At 38.7% G+C, this 13,773-nt stretch overlaps 2 protein-coding genes across 2 annotated transcripts; both read left to right on the top strand.

The window, feature by feature from the left end:
• Positions 1–1,412: 1,412 nt before the first annotated feature.
• LOC116291103 (uncharacterized) lies at positions 1,413–7,177 on the top strand. Its single transcript, XM_031698222.2, has 5 exons — positions 1,413–1,492; positions 3,562–3,692; positions 4,316–4,438; positions 4,712–6,331; positions 6,655–7,177. Exons 2-4 carry the CDS (start codon positions 3,578–3,580, stop codon positions 6,319–6,321), a joined length of 1,848 nt encoding a protein of 615 aa, XP_031554082.2. The 5' UTR covers positions 1,413–1,492; positions 3,562–3,577; the 3' UTR covers positions 6,322–6,331; positions 6,655–7,177.
• Positions 7,178–8,698: 1,521 nt separating this feature from the next.
• On the top strand, positions 8,699–12,909 carry LOC116291104 (uncharacterized). Its single transcript, XM_031698223.1, has 6 exons — positions 8,699–8,786; positions 10,253–10,322; positions 10,489–10,605; positions 10,785–10,925; positions 11,188–11,316; positions 11,618–12,909. Exons 2-6 carry the CDS (start codon positions 10,259–10,261, stop codon positions 12,292–12,294), a joined length of 1,128 nt encoding a protein of 375 aa, XP_031554083.1. The 5' UTR covers positions 8,699–8,786; positions 10,253–10,258; the 3' UTR covers positions 12,295–12,909.
• Positions 12,910–13,773: the final 864 nt, after the last annotated feature.

The raw sequence follows: 13,773 nt of genomic DNA on the forward strand, positions 1-13,773 counted from the left end.
ATATCATAACAGGCAATACAAGAATTACCAAGACACTGTAAAAAAAACCCCTGCCTAATTACAAAAATACTTTCTTTTTACTCTAATTAGACAAGTTACTTTATAGTTGTCAGAATAACCTATCATAGAGGTCAAGTTGTGACGACAATAGATTATTGATGGTTTTCACGGCGGCCATGTTGGAGGAACTTAACAAAAGAATTGTCAATGAATTCTTTTGTTATATCCTCCAACATAGCCGCCGTGACTTTTGTTATTTAATTCTCTTGGGAATGGTTGAAAACCATCAATTCTGCCTCAGAGTTTACGCCGGCTGCATCGGAGAGGTGATAAAAATTGTGTCGAGTAAAATACAACTATCACTGCTCTTTTACTCCGACGAAGGTCAGTAAGTTTTTTTTAATTTTTTCACGGTGTAAAATTTACCCTTTATCATTACTGTTTCATTAGAAACACCGACCCAGCTCACACTAGTTTTTAGCTAGTTATCTCTTCTTTGCACTTTGAAGGGTTAACATAACGTCATTTTTCCTTTGAACTAAAAATATATGTATTTCATTGTGAACTCTAGATTCCAATTCGATCTGTGACTTCGATCAGCCCAGACTGTGTATTAGCCATGCCCTGACTTTGATCAGCCCAGAGATTGTTTCACGGTTCAATCTGTGAGTTAGCCATGCCCTAACTTGGATCAGCCTAGAGGTTTTTTCAGGGCCGTTTTGATCTGTGAGTTATCATGTCACATAGTAGCCCATGACTTTCAACACGATTAGTTATGTTTAGGGAAGGTTTCATGATTCGTTGATTCTCTCAGCCAATAACCTCACTCCATCGTAAGAGAAAGATATGAATATAAGATATTTATCCAACTTGTCAATACTGATTGACAGAGCCTTTTCGACAAAACGAAAACAAAAACACAAAAATTCAATTTTTCCTCTGCATTAAACCATGACGTTACTTTCACAAAAGTTTGATTCTCGTTGATTCTCTCAGCCAATAACCTCGCTCCATCGTTAGAGAAAGATATAAGATATTCATCCAACTTGTCAATACTGATTGACAGTCCCTTTTCGACAAAACGAAAACAAAAACAAAAAAATTCAAATTTTTCCTCTGCATCAAACTATGACGTTATTTTCACAAAAGCTTCCGCCGACACAAAAATTCCGCAACGCAAAGATATATGTCAGACCTTTCTTAACGTTTACGTGAAATTTTTTTTAGGTATTTCTAAATTTAAGACTGACATTTCCTCGAATCTAATAAAGCTGTTTCGCGTATATTGACTGGTATGGCTGACAGTTTTTGACATCATTACGGGTGGTGTAATGTCTTCGAGTCCTTAATCATTAATCGCCTGTTGAAGTCAGCGACAGCTTACCCAATCATAGCATCATTTGTTGTGACTGGCTCATGATCATTATACAGTTCTTGCTTTACGGATCACACCACAGTCCATTAATCCCCAAGGGCAGAGGTACAACACGAGGTAAGAGAAATTGAACTTGCAGTTTAACTAGTGAACCCAGACACGGGTTAGGATTTATTCGACGGGTGTTCTTCATGGGTCAGTAGAAATTCAGTTCAAACCGTCCGAGAAATAAATGTCTGGGTAGCTAATTGCCGTGGTTAATTCACTATTTTGAAATACCAAATGACAAGAGAATACGAATACGCCTTGTTGTATTCCTGTTTCATTCTCCTTTTGCGGGCTTCGGCAAATTGTCCACAACGAAACTTTTCTTATATTTCGTAATGGACTCAAAATTTAACACAAAAAAGTGTTCTTTTCTGTTTACTTTAATTTTGGACTGTATTTTCTTCGTTATTATTGCTAATACACTTCTGTGTTTATTGATCATGGTTTTCTATCGTAATCCATCAAAAAGAAAATGTGTTGGTCAGATTTCAGATAGGATTTTACCTCGACTCTTCGCAGACTTTTATTCAACTTTATTTCATTGAGAAAAAACGCTAACAAAAATGGAAACTTTACATAGGCCTTACATTGAGATGTTGTCACTTAGTTCTATTTCTAATTTCCTATAACTGAAATTGTCTTTAGAAATAACGAATACCACTTTTGATCATTCATCGCGTTGAAAAATCTTTGAGAAATCAATAAGAGCTTTAAACGGAAGATGTGATTAAAGCGTTGCAAAATCTTATCCTAGTTTTCGGGAATTTTCTGTGAAACAGACCCTGAAACAACGAAGAGACTTTGAGGTCAAGAGAAAAGTTTGATTCTTGGAGAAAGAAAAAAATAAATAAATAAAAGATAAACAAGATTACTAATTTTGCAAGGAAACTTCTAAGAAATTAGAAAAAAAAATCGCAACTTTATTTGTCAAACACCATAACTGTACATAGTTTTTAATTGATGGTGGATCAATTTGGCAACTGTATGACATCATCGAGTACCAGCTGAAACCGTGTCCAACTAATGAGGTCATTTGACGAACACCATGAACATCGCTAACCCGTGATTTACCCAACCCGACCACTGCTAGATATACAAAGTAGAGTAGACATTTTGTTTTAGGAATAAAAATTTTATGCTAAGGATTTTAATCAAGGATTGAAGGTAAGATTAAAACTGGCATACAATGGTTGTGGAGAATTTTGGCACTTGTCTGCAGCAGGTCCAGTTCATGCTACCCTGAAGAACAAGCTGGTCGACCAGATGGGTCTTTGGCTGATCTTCACTAGGACACCATATTTTGTGGCAAGCATCGTTATTGGCCTTGGTTCAAGTCTTAAAATCAACGAGAACAATTTCATATTTACAGCTCAACTTTGTGCGATATTTCAGTCAGTAGCAAGTAGTAGAAAAATCTCAGTAGCAAAATCTTCACCACTTTAATTCTGAGGATAGTCGAATTGTTAATGGCGTCGGTTTTGACAATTGCGAAACTAGGCTTAAATTCCTTTCTTCTTTCTTCTTGACATAACAGTTAAGAGAAAATCTTTTTCACTCATTCGATAAGGGAAAAGAGAAAAGCTCCGAAGAGTTTAGAATTGGAGATGTACGTCAAATTACGCCATCATATCCCACCACAGATGATGTTTACACATCTATATCTATCTTTTCGTTCCAAATGAATGACTTTTCATGCAATCATGTCATTATGATTGTAATAGTTATAACTTACTTAGTAAACAAGTAATCTTTAGTCTCTTGTATTGTATAAGAACTACCAACTGACAACTGTTTTAGTGTCAATGTCCACATTCATCTTGTTCTCATTCTTTGGGATTTCCACTTGACACTTGATCTAGGGACAATGAAAGAGAGTCCAAATGTTTTCCACCATTGTTTCCAAATTTCCAAGTTTTTCTTCAATGTTTTTGGCCACCAAGGTTGGACGGGGAATTGAAAATATATTGGCCAAATACAAAGGCATACTGGTGTATACCAAAGAGTTGTACAAGAATTGCAATTGAATATCATTGACAATATCAGAAAATTAAAATACTTAGGGATAGATCATCAATACCATTAGTTATTCGATGCCATACCATCAGTCTCTCTAAACTAAGAGCTCTTTTTATTTGCAGAAGTGAATTCCCCAACATGAATCCAGCGATAACCGGAGCTCTAGTGCTCCTGCTCTTTGTGACATTCCTTGATGGGTTGTCCATCTCACGCATTGGATTCAGAAGATCATCCTTCATGAAAAAACTTGTCGGTAAGTAAACCATGAGTCAACAAACTTTTCACGAAATCTCATCATCCAAGAAAGATGTAAATCCAGAATCTCTCTGGGTCGACCAATTGCTGGTTACAATGAAGGTTGAACTTAACAGAAAACGCTTATATTATGTCGTTGTTTGCTATCGTAATGTCAAACAACATGGCATACTTGCATTTTGTTATTTCCTTCGCCTATTAATGCAAAACGTATCAGCAAATGCTATTAGTTAGGCCGGATAGATGGATACCAAGTATCGATCATTAAAATGTGTGGCCTGCAGATGCAGGTTGTTAAGTCGATGAACTTCTGCAACCTCGCTAACGTATGCAAGGTAGTAAATATGCAGACAGTGCAAATGAATGTGGCATCCATGCACAAATACCACACAATGAAAAGTATTTTAAAAAATCACAGATTTCTTAAGAGAAGGGAATTCTTTTGTTTTGACCCCCTGATTGGCAATTAGGGATTTAATGAAAGGGGTCTATTTCTGGTGTTAGAAATGTCAGGCCTCTGGACATACAGGTTGGTGAAACGCATGCAAAGAGGCCATTTTGTGTACAATGCATTTTAGAACATCACGATAAAAGTAAAGTTTAACAAAATATTTCTTTCAGGAAAAAATGACAGGTGCAAAGATCACAACGAACGCTACTGCAAAAAGTTTACCAAATACTGTGATTTGAGTCCAACTAGGATGTCAAGGGATTGCAAAGCTACTTGCGGCATGTGCAAACCAGGTACAATTATTTCACACAATAAAGCTTAAAAAACTCTAATATTTGATGGCCTTAAAACTGTACTCTGCGGTATGCCAAATATCGTGACTAAGAATTTCGAGTTGGGACCAACAAAAGGAAATCGTTTTCCCATCTTATCCCGATTCTGTACCTGGATCATTTTACTCAATGGTGATATAAATGTCCCCATAGGTATGGCACATAATTTATTGATGTAACTGCCCAGCATGTTATGCCTCATCTAATTTCAATATTTCTCTTTGATGCATCAAGGTATTTTGTCTATGGACAGAGATAGTAGATGCGCTGGTTGGGGAAAACACAACTTTTGTAATATGCCTCGTCACCAGCCATTTGTTCTCAAGAACTGCCTTTTCACATGCAGAAATGAAATAAAATCTCACAGCAAAGTAATTATGGATCAACCACCAAACAAACCAGGAGAAAAGCCCGGCGCTGGAGGACAGGGTAGACCACAACCTGGAATGGGAGGGCCGAGGCCCGGAATGCCAGGACAAATGCCTGGAATGGGAGGAGGAATGTATGGAATGCAAGGACAAATGCCAGGAATGGGAGGAATGTATGGCATGCAGGGACAAATGCCTGGAATGCCAGGACAAATGCCTGGAATGCCAGGACAAATGCCTGGAATGCCAGGACAAATGCCTGGAATGCCAGGACAAATGCCTGGAATGCCAGGACAAATACCTGGAATGCCAGGACAAATGGGAGCTCCAATGGGAGGAATGGGACAGCCATGTGGACAACAAGGCCAAGACCCATGTTCATTCCAGTTTACACAGATAATTCCTCCAATGCCACAACAGCCTTGTGGTCAGCCGCCTTGTCCCCCACCAATGCCACCACCACAACAGCCTTGTGGTCAGCCACCATGCATGCCGCCTCCTCCACCACCACAACAGCAGTGTCCTCAGCCACCATGCATGCCCCCTCCACCACCACCACCACCACCACAACAGCAGTGTCCACCTCAATGCATGCCTCCACCACCACCTCAGCCTTGTGCTCAACCTCCATGCCCTCAGATTCCTGCTCCTCCACCACCACCCCCACCACAGCAGTGTCCACCACAATGTATGCAACCTCAACCTCTCCCACAAATGCAGCAGTGTCCTCAACCACCATGCATGCCCCCACCACCACCACCACCACCACCACCACCACCACCACCACCACCACCACCACCACCACCACAACCACAACAGCAATGTCCACCTCAATGCATGCCTCCACCACCACCTCAGCCTTGTCCCCAACCACCATGTATGCCACCACCACCACCACCACCACCACCACCACCACCTCCACAAAATTGTCCACCCTCTTGTATGCCACCTCCGCAACCAACGCAGCAGTGTGCCCAACCACCATGCTCGCCAATGGGACCGGACATGGGAATGTCCATGGGACAACCAATGGGGATGGGACAACCAATGGGGATGGGACAATCTATGGGAATGGGACAATCTATGGGAATGGGACAACCAATGGGAATGGGACAACCAATGGGAATGGGACAACCAATGCCAATGGGGCAACCAATGGGACAATACCCATATGGTCAACCACAACCACAATACCCAGGACAGACACCACCTTCAGGCCAACCTGCTCCTGGCCAGCCCCAACCACCTGCTGGTGGTAATGCCAACAAACCAGGTGAAAAGAAACCATCTGGAACCCCTGAAAAGAAGCCAAGTGAACAATCAAAGCCTCCTGCCGAACAGAACAAACCACAAAATGACTTCGTACAACGAAACTTCAATCAACCAGCTTACATCATAACCAAACCAGAACTTGGAACTTATGGACCTCCTCCATTCAAAAAATCACTGATCGCACGAAGACGACATAAGTCCTAAGCTCTTTAAGGTATAGTTTACTATAGCAACTTAAATGGGAAAATCCTGAGAAAGTTCTGGGCATTTTGAGCTATTTCCTTATTGTTATATTTTCTGTGGTCTCATCGGTAGTAAATAAACGGAATGGTACTCAAGGGAGTGACACGTGGTCAAAAGGAATTAAAATTGTGAGTCCATCATCATCATCACCACCACCACCATCATAAAAACATGAATCGAGCCTGAAACAACCTCCTGACTGATCGAAGTTGGGGCATGGCTTACTCCACATTGCATGTGTGCTGATCATCACATGTTTATTATAATAAGAGTTTTTATTATTATTTTATTCAGATGCTATAGAAAAGTCCCTGGCCGAATGATGTTAGTCAACACTCCATACACAAAATACCCTTCGTATGAAGTATTAGCTATCGATTTTAGGGCAACTTTACTTTTACCGAATAAATTCAATGTATATATGGACACAATATGGAGACGGGCAAGAACTGGTTCTGTGGTTTACACTGTTAAGCAACTACACGCGTGGAATCATAGTGACAAGTGACAAAAATGTTACAGAAAAGTGACACATTGAAGAGACATTTTTCATTAATATAAGAATACGATATATGTATATTTGATATGCTGTGAGAGGAATAAGTGTATATTGGCATTGCACAGCATCAGTCGGCGGTGAATTGTCGGCGGTGATTGGCTAAAACGCAGCACGCACAACCAACAGGATTCTATGTTCATTCCAGCGGACAACTAGAGTCATTTATTTAAATACCAAGTAACATTCCCAAAGCATTGACGTAACACTATTATGTATTATGATTTACTTGTTTTATTAAATGCTATGCATCTTACCTTAGTAATGAGTTTGCTTTAATGGGGCTTGGAAAGATACAGGCTAAACGAACCTTGGAGGGCTTAGGAGTACCTTGAATGACTCTGAAGGCCATTTACTTGAGGACCGTTAGAGATCGACAACCGAAGATTCTGATAGAGCCCTGGTGTGTAATTAAACATCGAGTCGTAAAACATTATACGTTTAGGGACGGGGATGAAAATCTTTTACAGCTGATTTTGAGTATTTTTGGAACCATAAGCGTTTTTTATTGGAAGAAGTTGAGCCCTCGTTTTTACCAAAAACCGCTGACTCGTTTTTTAGCCCTGTTACGACTAGATAAACAGCAACGTTTGATTATCTGGAACCGCGTGATACCTATCAGCGGTCTTTTGTGGACAAACAGTCAAGGTAATGACGGTAATAAAGGTATACCGAGAAAAAAAGAAAAAATGCAAACAAGGCAGAGTTTGAAAATGAAGAATCAACCTACTTACTACGATGAAAACCAATAAATCTCGAAACATTAGTTTTTGAGGAATTCTCAATGAAAAAAAAAACTTAGAAAAACCCTTTTCATTTTCCCTGTCTTTGTTTAATTTTTGGTTTCAGCACTATATTTTCACTGGGTAAATTTTTGCACGCATATCTACTGGTTTCAGTAACATAACAGGCCGTTTTGAAACTCGTATCCAAAACGTTCTTTAATTTGACCCCGAAGCAGGTTGCCTTCACCTTCTACTCCTAGTGTCGTGAGCGATAACATCGAACAAAAATGGAAAGAATGTGTTAGATAACGGTCAGGACGGCTCAAGCGTTCCTGGCACCATGAAAAAAGAATAAAATATCTTTAAAAGATGGTACATAAAATAAATCAGATACTGGAAATAATTTTACAAAGGTTAGGCGTTGCCACAACGCCGATGAGCCAGTTTTCGTTAATAAATTGAATCTTGAATTTCAAAACCACAAAACGGTTTCATTAGCATTTTTGGTTATTTGTAGAATCGCCAAACGAATCAAGAAATGGCGCGCCAATTAGGGGTCTGGCGATAGCTGGTTCTCTGGTAAATTTTTGAAATGGTTTTCAAAGGAGTCAAGAACGAAAATAACTAAAATTAACAAATATATTAACTAAAACAAAAACAAAAAAAAAAATATCGACGGTGAGACTAGAAGGTAAAACCAAATTCTGTACCGGTTTTTGAGTGTCGGTACTTCCCCCTTCTTCTTCGTCGGCTGACCTCAAACCCACCCACCCACCCACCCACCCACCCACCCACCCACCTACCCACCCGCCCGCCACTACCAGTCGCTTGGACCTCTCTTATTGTATGAAATTGAAGTTGAAATTTCACATTTACTTAAATAATTTTTTCAGGATTGTTTTACTTAAGGTTCACTGATTCAAACATTCAAGACTGACCAGTACTGGAATTCGAGGAGTGAAAATTCATTGAAAATATTATGTAATTGTGAACGCTTGACCTGTTTTCACTCTATTGATCAGTCACATTCTAGGTCAAAACAGTCACTGATGCCCGTTCATGCATACTATAGAGTCACTGTTATACCTTTTTCTTTACATTCAAGTCATCACTCAAAAACGATTCCGTTGGCAGCCGGATAAGAGGTAAGTTGCAATGCCTTTGTAGTTTTATTTCTAGACTTTTGTGCTATTTTTGTTTTGTTTTTGAATTTACATTAATGTTAAGGCTAAATAGGTTATCTTTGAGAGAATTAATTTTAAGAAATCGTAAGTTATTAACGTCCTTTGTCTTTTTTTCTTTTTTTTTTCTCGATGTCAATATATAATTTAAGTAGCACTTTTCAATAACGTTACCTCTCGAGTATAGAAGATGTTTGTATGGACCATGTTTCATATCAATTGTTTTGTTTCGAGCAATTAAAAATGAACAAAATAAAATAATTGTTTACGATGAAATTTGTAAATAAATTCGAAAAAGTCACAGGAATTAATGCCGGAATGATCATGAATCACTGATGAAGCCACAAAAACACAATACATTTTATCATCATTGTCACGAGTCAAAGGTCGTAAAATAACCAAAGTCAGAAACTTATTTTCTGAAGCAGTCTGAATCTTAAATATGGGCGTTTGATCTTAATTGTGTCACTTAAATTGGCAAGTAAAAGAAAATAAACAAATTAGCAAATTATGTTATCCCACAATATACAAGATATTTAGCGGCTATTATTGCTTTTCTTAGTTCTAAAAATACGATTTTCGCAGTTTTCATTGTGTTGTTGTTGTTTTGTCCTCCTTCCATGACCATGATTTGTGGCGTTAAAACAAAAACTTTCATGTTACGTCATAGTAAAAAAAGGGCAATTCATTAGTTAAGACAAATTATCGGTTGATCAATATCAATTTAATTAATATTAACTATGAAACCAAATTAGACGAATACTACGACACTAACGAAAAGAAAAGTGAGAAAAAAGAAACAAAATAGATATATAAAATTTGATATGGACTACTGAATCTTACCATAGTTAATATTATTAACTATGATCTTACCCTGTAATGAAACACTTGAGCGAACCCATCACGTGATCCACGTCGGCGCCATCTTGGATTTTTCCCTTGAATCATATCTTTCATTTCACTAAAACAATAACCAATAAAATGATGTCAGTTATATAAGTATGCTTAATGAATTCAACAATTTTTACAATTACTATTATCGTTTTAATAATTTTCCTATTTTAGATCACGTGTCATTCCCTAGAGTATTATTTCTTTGTTTAACGGTTGTGCATGAGAAGACACATGAATATAGATTCAACTCAAACAAAGAATTATATTCTGCTATATTACGCGAATAGACCTTTTCTGCTTTGGAGTAATGTTTTCACATTTCAGATCACGTGTCATTCTCCTCAATAGTTTCGTAGACTTTGGCTCAGGTCAAACGTCGAACTTCACATGAGCCGAACCTAATGACATCAAAGACGACCGACTTGTTATCCATTGTTCCAATTGGATTCGGCTCACGTAAAGTTCGAAGTTTGACCTGAGCCTAAGTCTTTCTTCGTATGACTTTTTAAAAAAATAGTTTTCTGTTTTATTTGTAGGGCAAGATGTATAAAACCATTCTAATCCTGTTGTTCGCCGGAGCGCTGATTTACGATGCTAATGCTACAGGTAACCATGACAACCGCAATGACGTCACTTGTACTTTAAGATTTTAAAAAAATCTGGTAGAATTAACCAGACTAGGACTTTCAACAAGAAACGAAAAAAGAATGCATCTCAGAAAAACATTCCCTACAAAAATTCTTACAGATTTTATTTGTCTTTTCAATTTTAGAGTATTCCTCTGGCGAACAAGAAAACACGGATTTGAGCGCCAGTGGCTCAGACAGCGGATTTGACAGCGGTTCCTCCCCCATACCCACGCTCGAGGAAGACATTGACTGGAAAGAAGGTACTTATATATTAAAGTCAGTAAATAAAGCGATTGATATACTGAAATTTGTGTTTTAAGAAAGACTATACTAGGCACCCAAAAATGGTGAGAATTGATAATGTGACGAGTTGGTGTAGGTCACCATTATCTACGTTTGAAAAGGGCATACAAAATGCAAGATCCTTTTTTTCTTCCAGTGAATATTGCACCTGAAGATTGTAACGATCAAAACGAGGACGAGTGTAGTGGGCTGGCTGATGCTGGCCAGTGTCTTAAGCAGTTTTCCAGAATGAAGACAGAATGTCCATGGAGCTGCCGATTTTGTAGCAAGAAAGGGCGTAAGTATTTTTTATTTGTCCTGAATAAAACATCAAATTAACTGAACTACAGAGAAGGAAGGAGGAAGAAGAGGAAGAAAACGAGAATCATTGGGGTGTAAGAAAACCCTTAAAATGGCCACCCACAGAACTTCCATCCACCTGACTACTTTAGGAAACGTTACGACCCGTTTACCATGGAAGGAGTTAAATGTTGCGTCTCAAGGGGATTAAAATTTTTTTGATATTTTCAAAAACTTGACAATTTAAACTTGTCTTACAGTTTCGACCAAGGTATGCAAAGATTTAAACCGAGGCAATTGTCCACGCTGGGCTGCAAATAATGACTGTATTCGCTTGCCGGACTACATGTCACAAAACTGCAAGAAATCATGTAAGCTGTGTGGTCCAGGTCAGTTAGTACTCATGTTAGCTCCTCTCTGAGTGTTAAAAAATATATATACACGACCAATTGCGCGGTAAATGTTAGGTGAAGTTATGCAACGATCGCGAGAAGCCAGTGTTCTAGGTGAGTTAATAATAATCCACGTAGCTTTTTAAACTTCCTAATGAATTCGCCAACCTTAAAGAGAACGGCGTTGGCGTCGACGTGGTATTTGCTAAATTTGTCCAGTGTTTTCAAGTCCCGTAAAGCAAAAGGGCATTTGACAAATATTGCCATTTAACTGAAGAAAATTTTCTTGTTATAACAGAAAACAAGTACGACGATGAGGACGTCCGCTGTCCAGGATGGGCGAAAGCAGGATACTGTAAATCAACTGTTGATATTAATTTAAAATGCCCATACAGTTGCCGTAAATACAGAAACATCCCAGAAGCTCCTCGACCTTACCCATATCCTGTGTCGGCTCTCCATCCTTATCAATACCAGCAATATCCGTATCCTTATCCAAGTCCATATCCTACCCCGTACCCTACACCCAGCCCGTATCCTACCCCGTACCCTACACCCAGCCCGTATCCAAGTCCTTACCCAAACCCGTATCCTAGTCCTTACCCAAATCCTAGTCCTAGTCCGTACCCAGCTCCTCCGACAACGCCTCCCCCTACCACACCCACCACACCCTCACCTTACCCCCAACCAGCACCGCAGCCTACACCTCAACCAGCACCATATCCTCAACCAGCACCCTCACCCTCACCTATACCAGCTCCCTTGCCTACACCCATGCCAGCACCCCAACCCATGCCTACACCAGCTCCTATGCCTTCACCGATGCCAACCACTCCTCAGTATGAACCAGCATCTGGTGACATGCCAAAAGACTCGGGCAAGAAGCACAGGAAAAGGAAAATGAATGACAAGAAAAATAGGAAACACAAGAAGTACACCAAGAAAAGCACAAAGAAGCATGACAAGAAACAGTAACACTTCGCGTGTTCCTTCCTACCCTACACTTTTGAATTGTACTGTCATAATTCGAAAACTTGCATTGAAACAAGTCTCTTAAATTACAAGAGAGTTCGTTGCAAGAATTTTAGACTTTTTAATATATTTTTACCAATTTTGCTGTCAAAAAGTGTGAAAATAAATCCGAATAAGTATAAAAAACAATACGAAGAGTTATAGATTATAGTAGAGTCTTAATTCGAAGCAATGCATAGTTTGAAATTGAATAAATTAATTTTAACTAATTTACGGTATTTAATTGAGGTATCGCATGAAGATCTCAAAAACAATTCTTATTCACACTTCAAGGCCGTAGTCTAGCTCAATGAAACATATTTCTGATATACGAAAATAAAATGTTCCTAGAATTGTACCTTGGGGTATGCCAGTTAAATATTTTGAGCAGGCTCAGACATAACGAATGCCTCGATTAACAAGAAAATGAAAATGACTACTATATAAAAGACCTTTTTTGTTTGTTGTATGACCTCACAATCACAGCAGAGCTATTTTCCATTCACAAGCGGAAATAAGAATCACACCGATAAAGTTATGCATAATTGATGGTTAATTAAAATCTAGAGTTGATTCTAATTGTGTTTATTTGTTGTTTTTTTTCCCTTGCTTCCATCTTTCTTTCATATTTTTTGAAGGAACAGAGAAGGGGAAATTTCAAGATTTTGAAATTGCTCCCTGTGTTTACTAGCCAGCGAAGCGAACGACTTCGAAACCGATCAATAAGCTCCATGTAGGTGTTCAATACACCAACCTGTTTTCCACGTTTTTCTTAAGAGAAAACCAGACCATTAAACACATCAATTTTTCATTCACTCTTGCCTTTTCATTCGTTTTCCATTGATAGCAACAATAATAGTATTGTTTGAAAAGATCTTTAGATAGGGAACTTGAAAATATTTAACCGTAAAAGAAGTCCAACTCTCTCCAAACAGGTATGTTTTCTATTTTGACTACGACTGTTCTGTTTGAAAATATTTTTTCTTTGGGTGTTGGATCATAGATCGGGTAGTCAAAATATAATTATATATTATAGTTACAAAGGAATAAATAGACACACACAGCTGGATCTTATATAATACTCTGTTGCTATAGAGATGTCCTGGTTTAGATTTTAAGGTATCTCGCAACGTCTGATTCAATCGTAGGATGTAGCATATCCTTCACAGTTACCTAATTCAGTTTTCTATAGAGGCTTTGCACCATCACGTGATGGCAGCCATGACATGCAATAGACTACGTCGACGACACGGCGGCCATCTTGGATCACAAGGCACTATGGGGCATCCTGGGATAAAAATAAAGCTTTGTTACAGTAACAACGTCGATTGATATAAACTACAACGACACATCAATCACTTTTACCCATAAAAGAAAGACACACGGAACTCTATATATTTCCTCCCTGACAAGATGGCCGCCCTATCGACCAAGTAGTGCATT

This window comes from Actinia tenebrosa, unplaced genomic scaffold (assembly GCF_029948245.1).
Source record: "Actinia tenebrosa isolate PJP-AT-01 unplaced genomic scaffold, QUT_ActTen_1.0 PGA_scaffold8__29_contigs__length_14323225, whole genome shotgun sequence".
NCBI lineage: Eukaryota > Metazoa > Cnidaria > Anthozoa > Actiniaria > Actiniidae > Actinia > Actinia tenebrosa.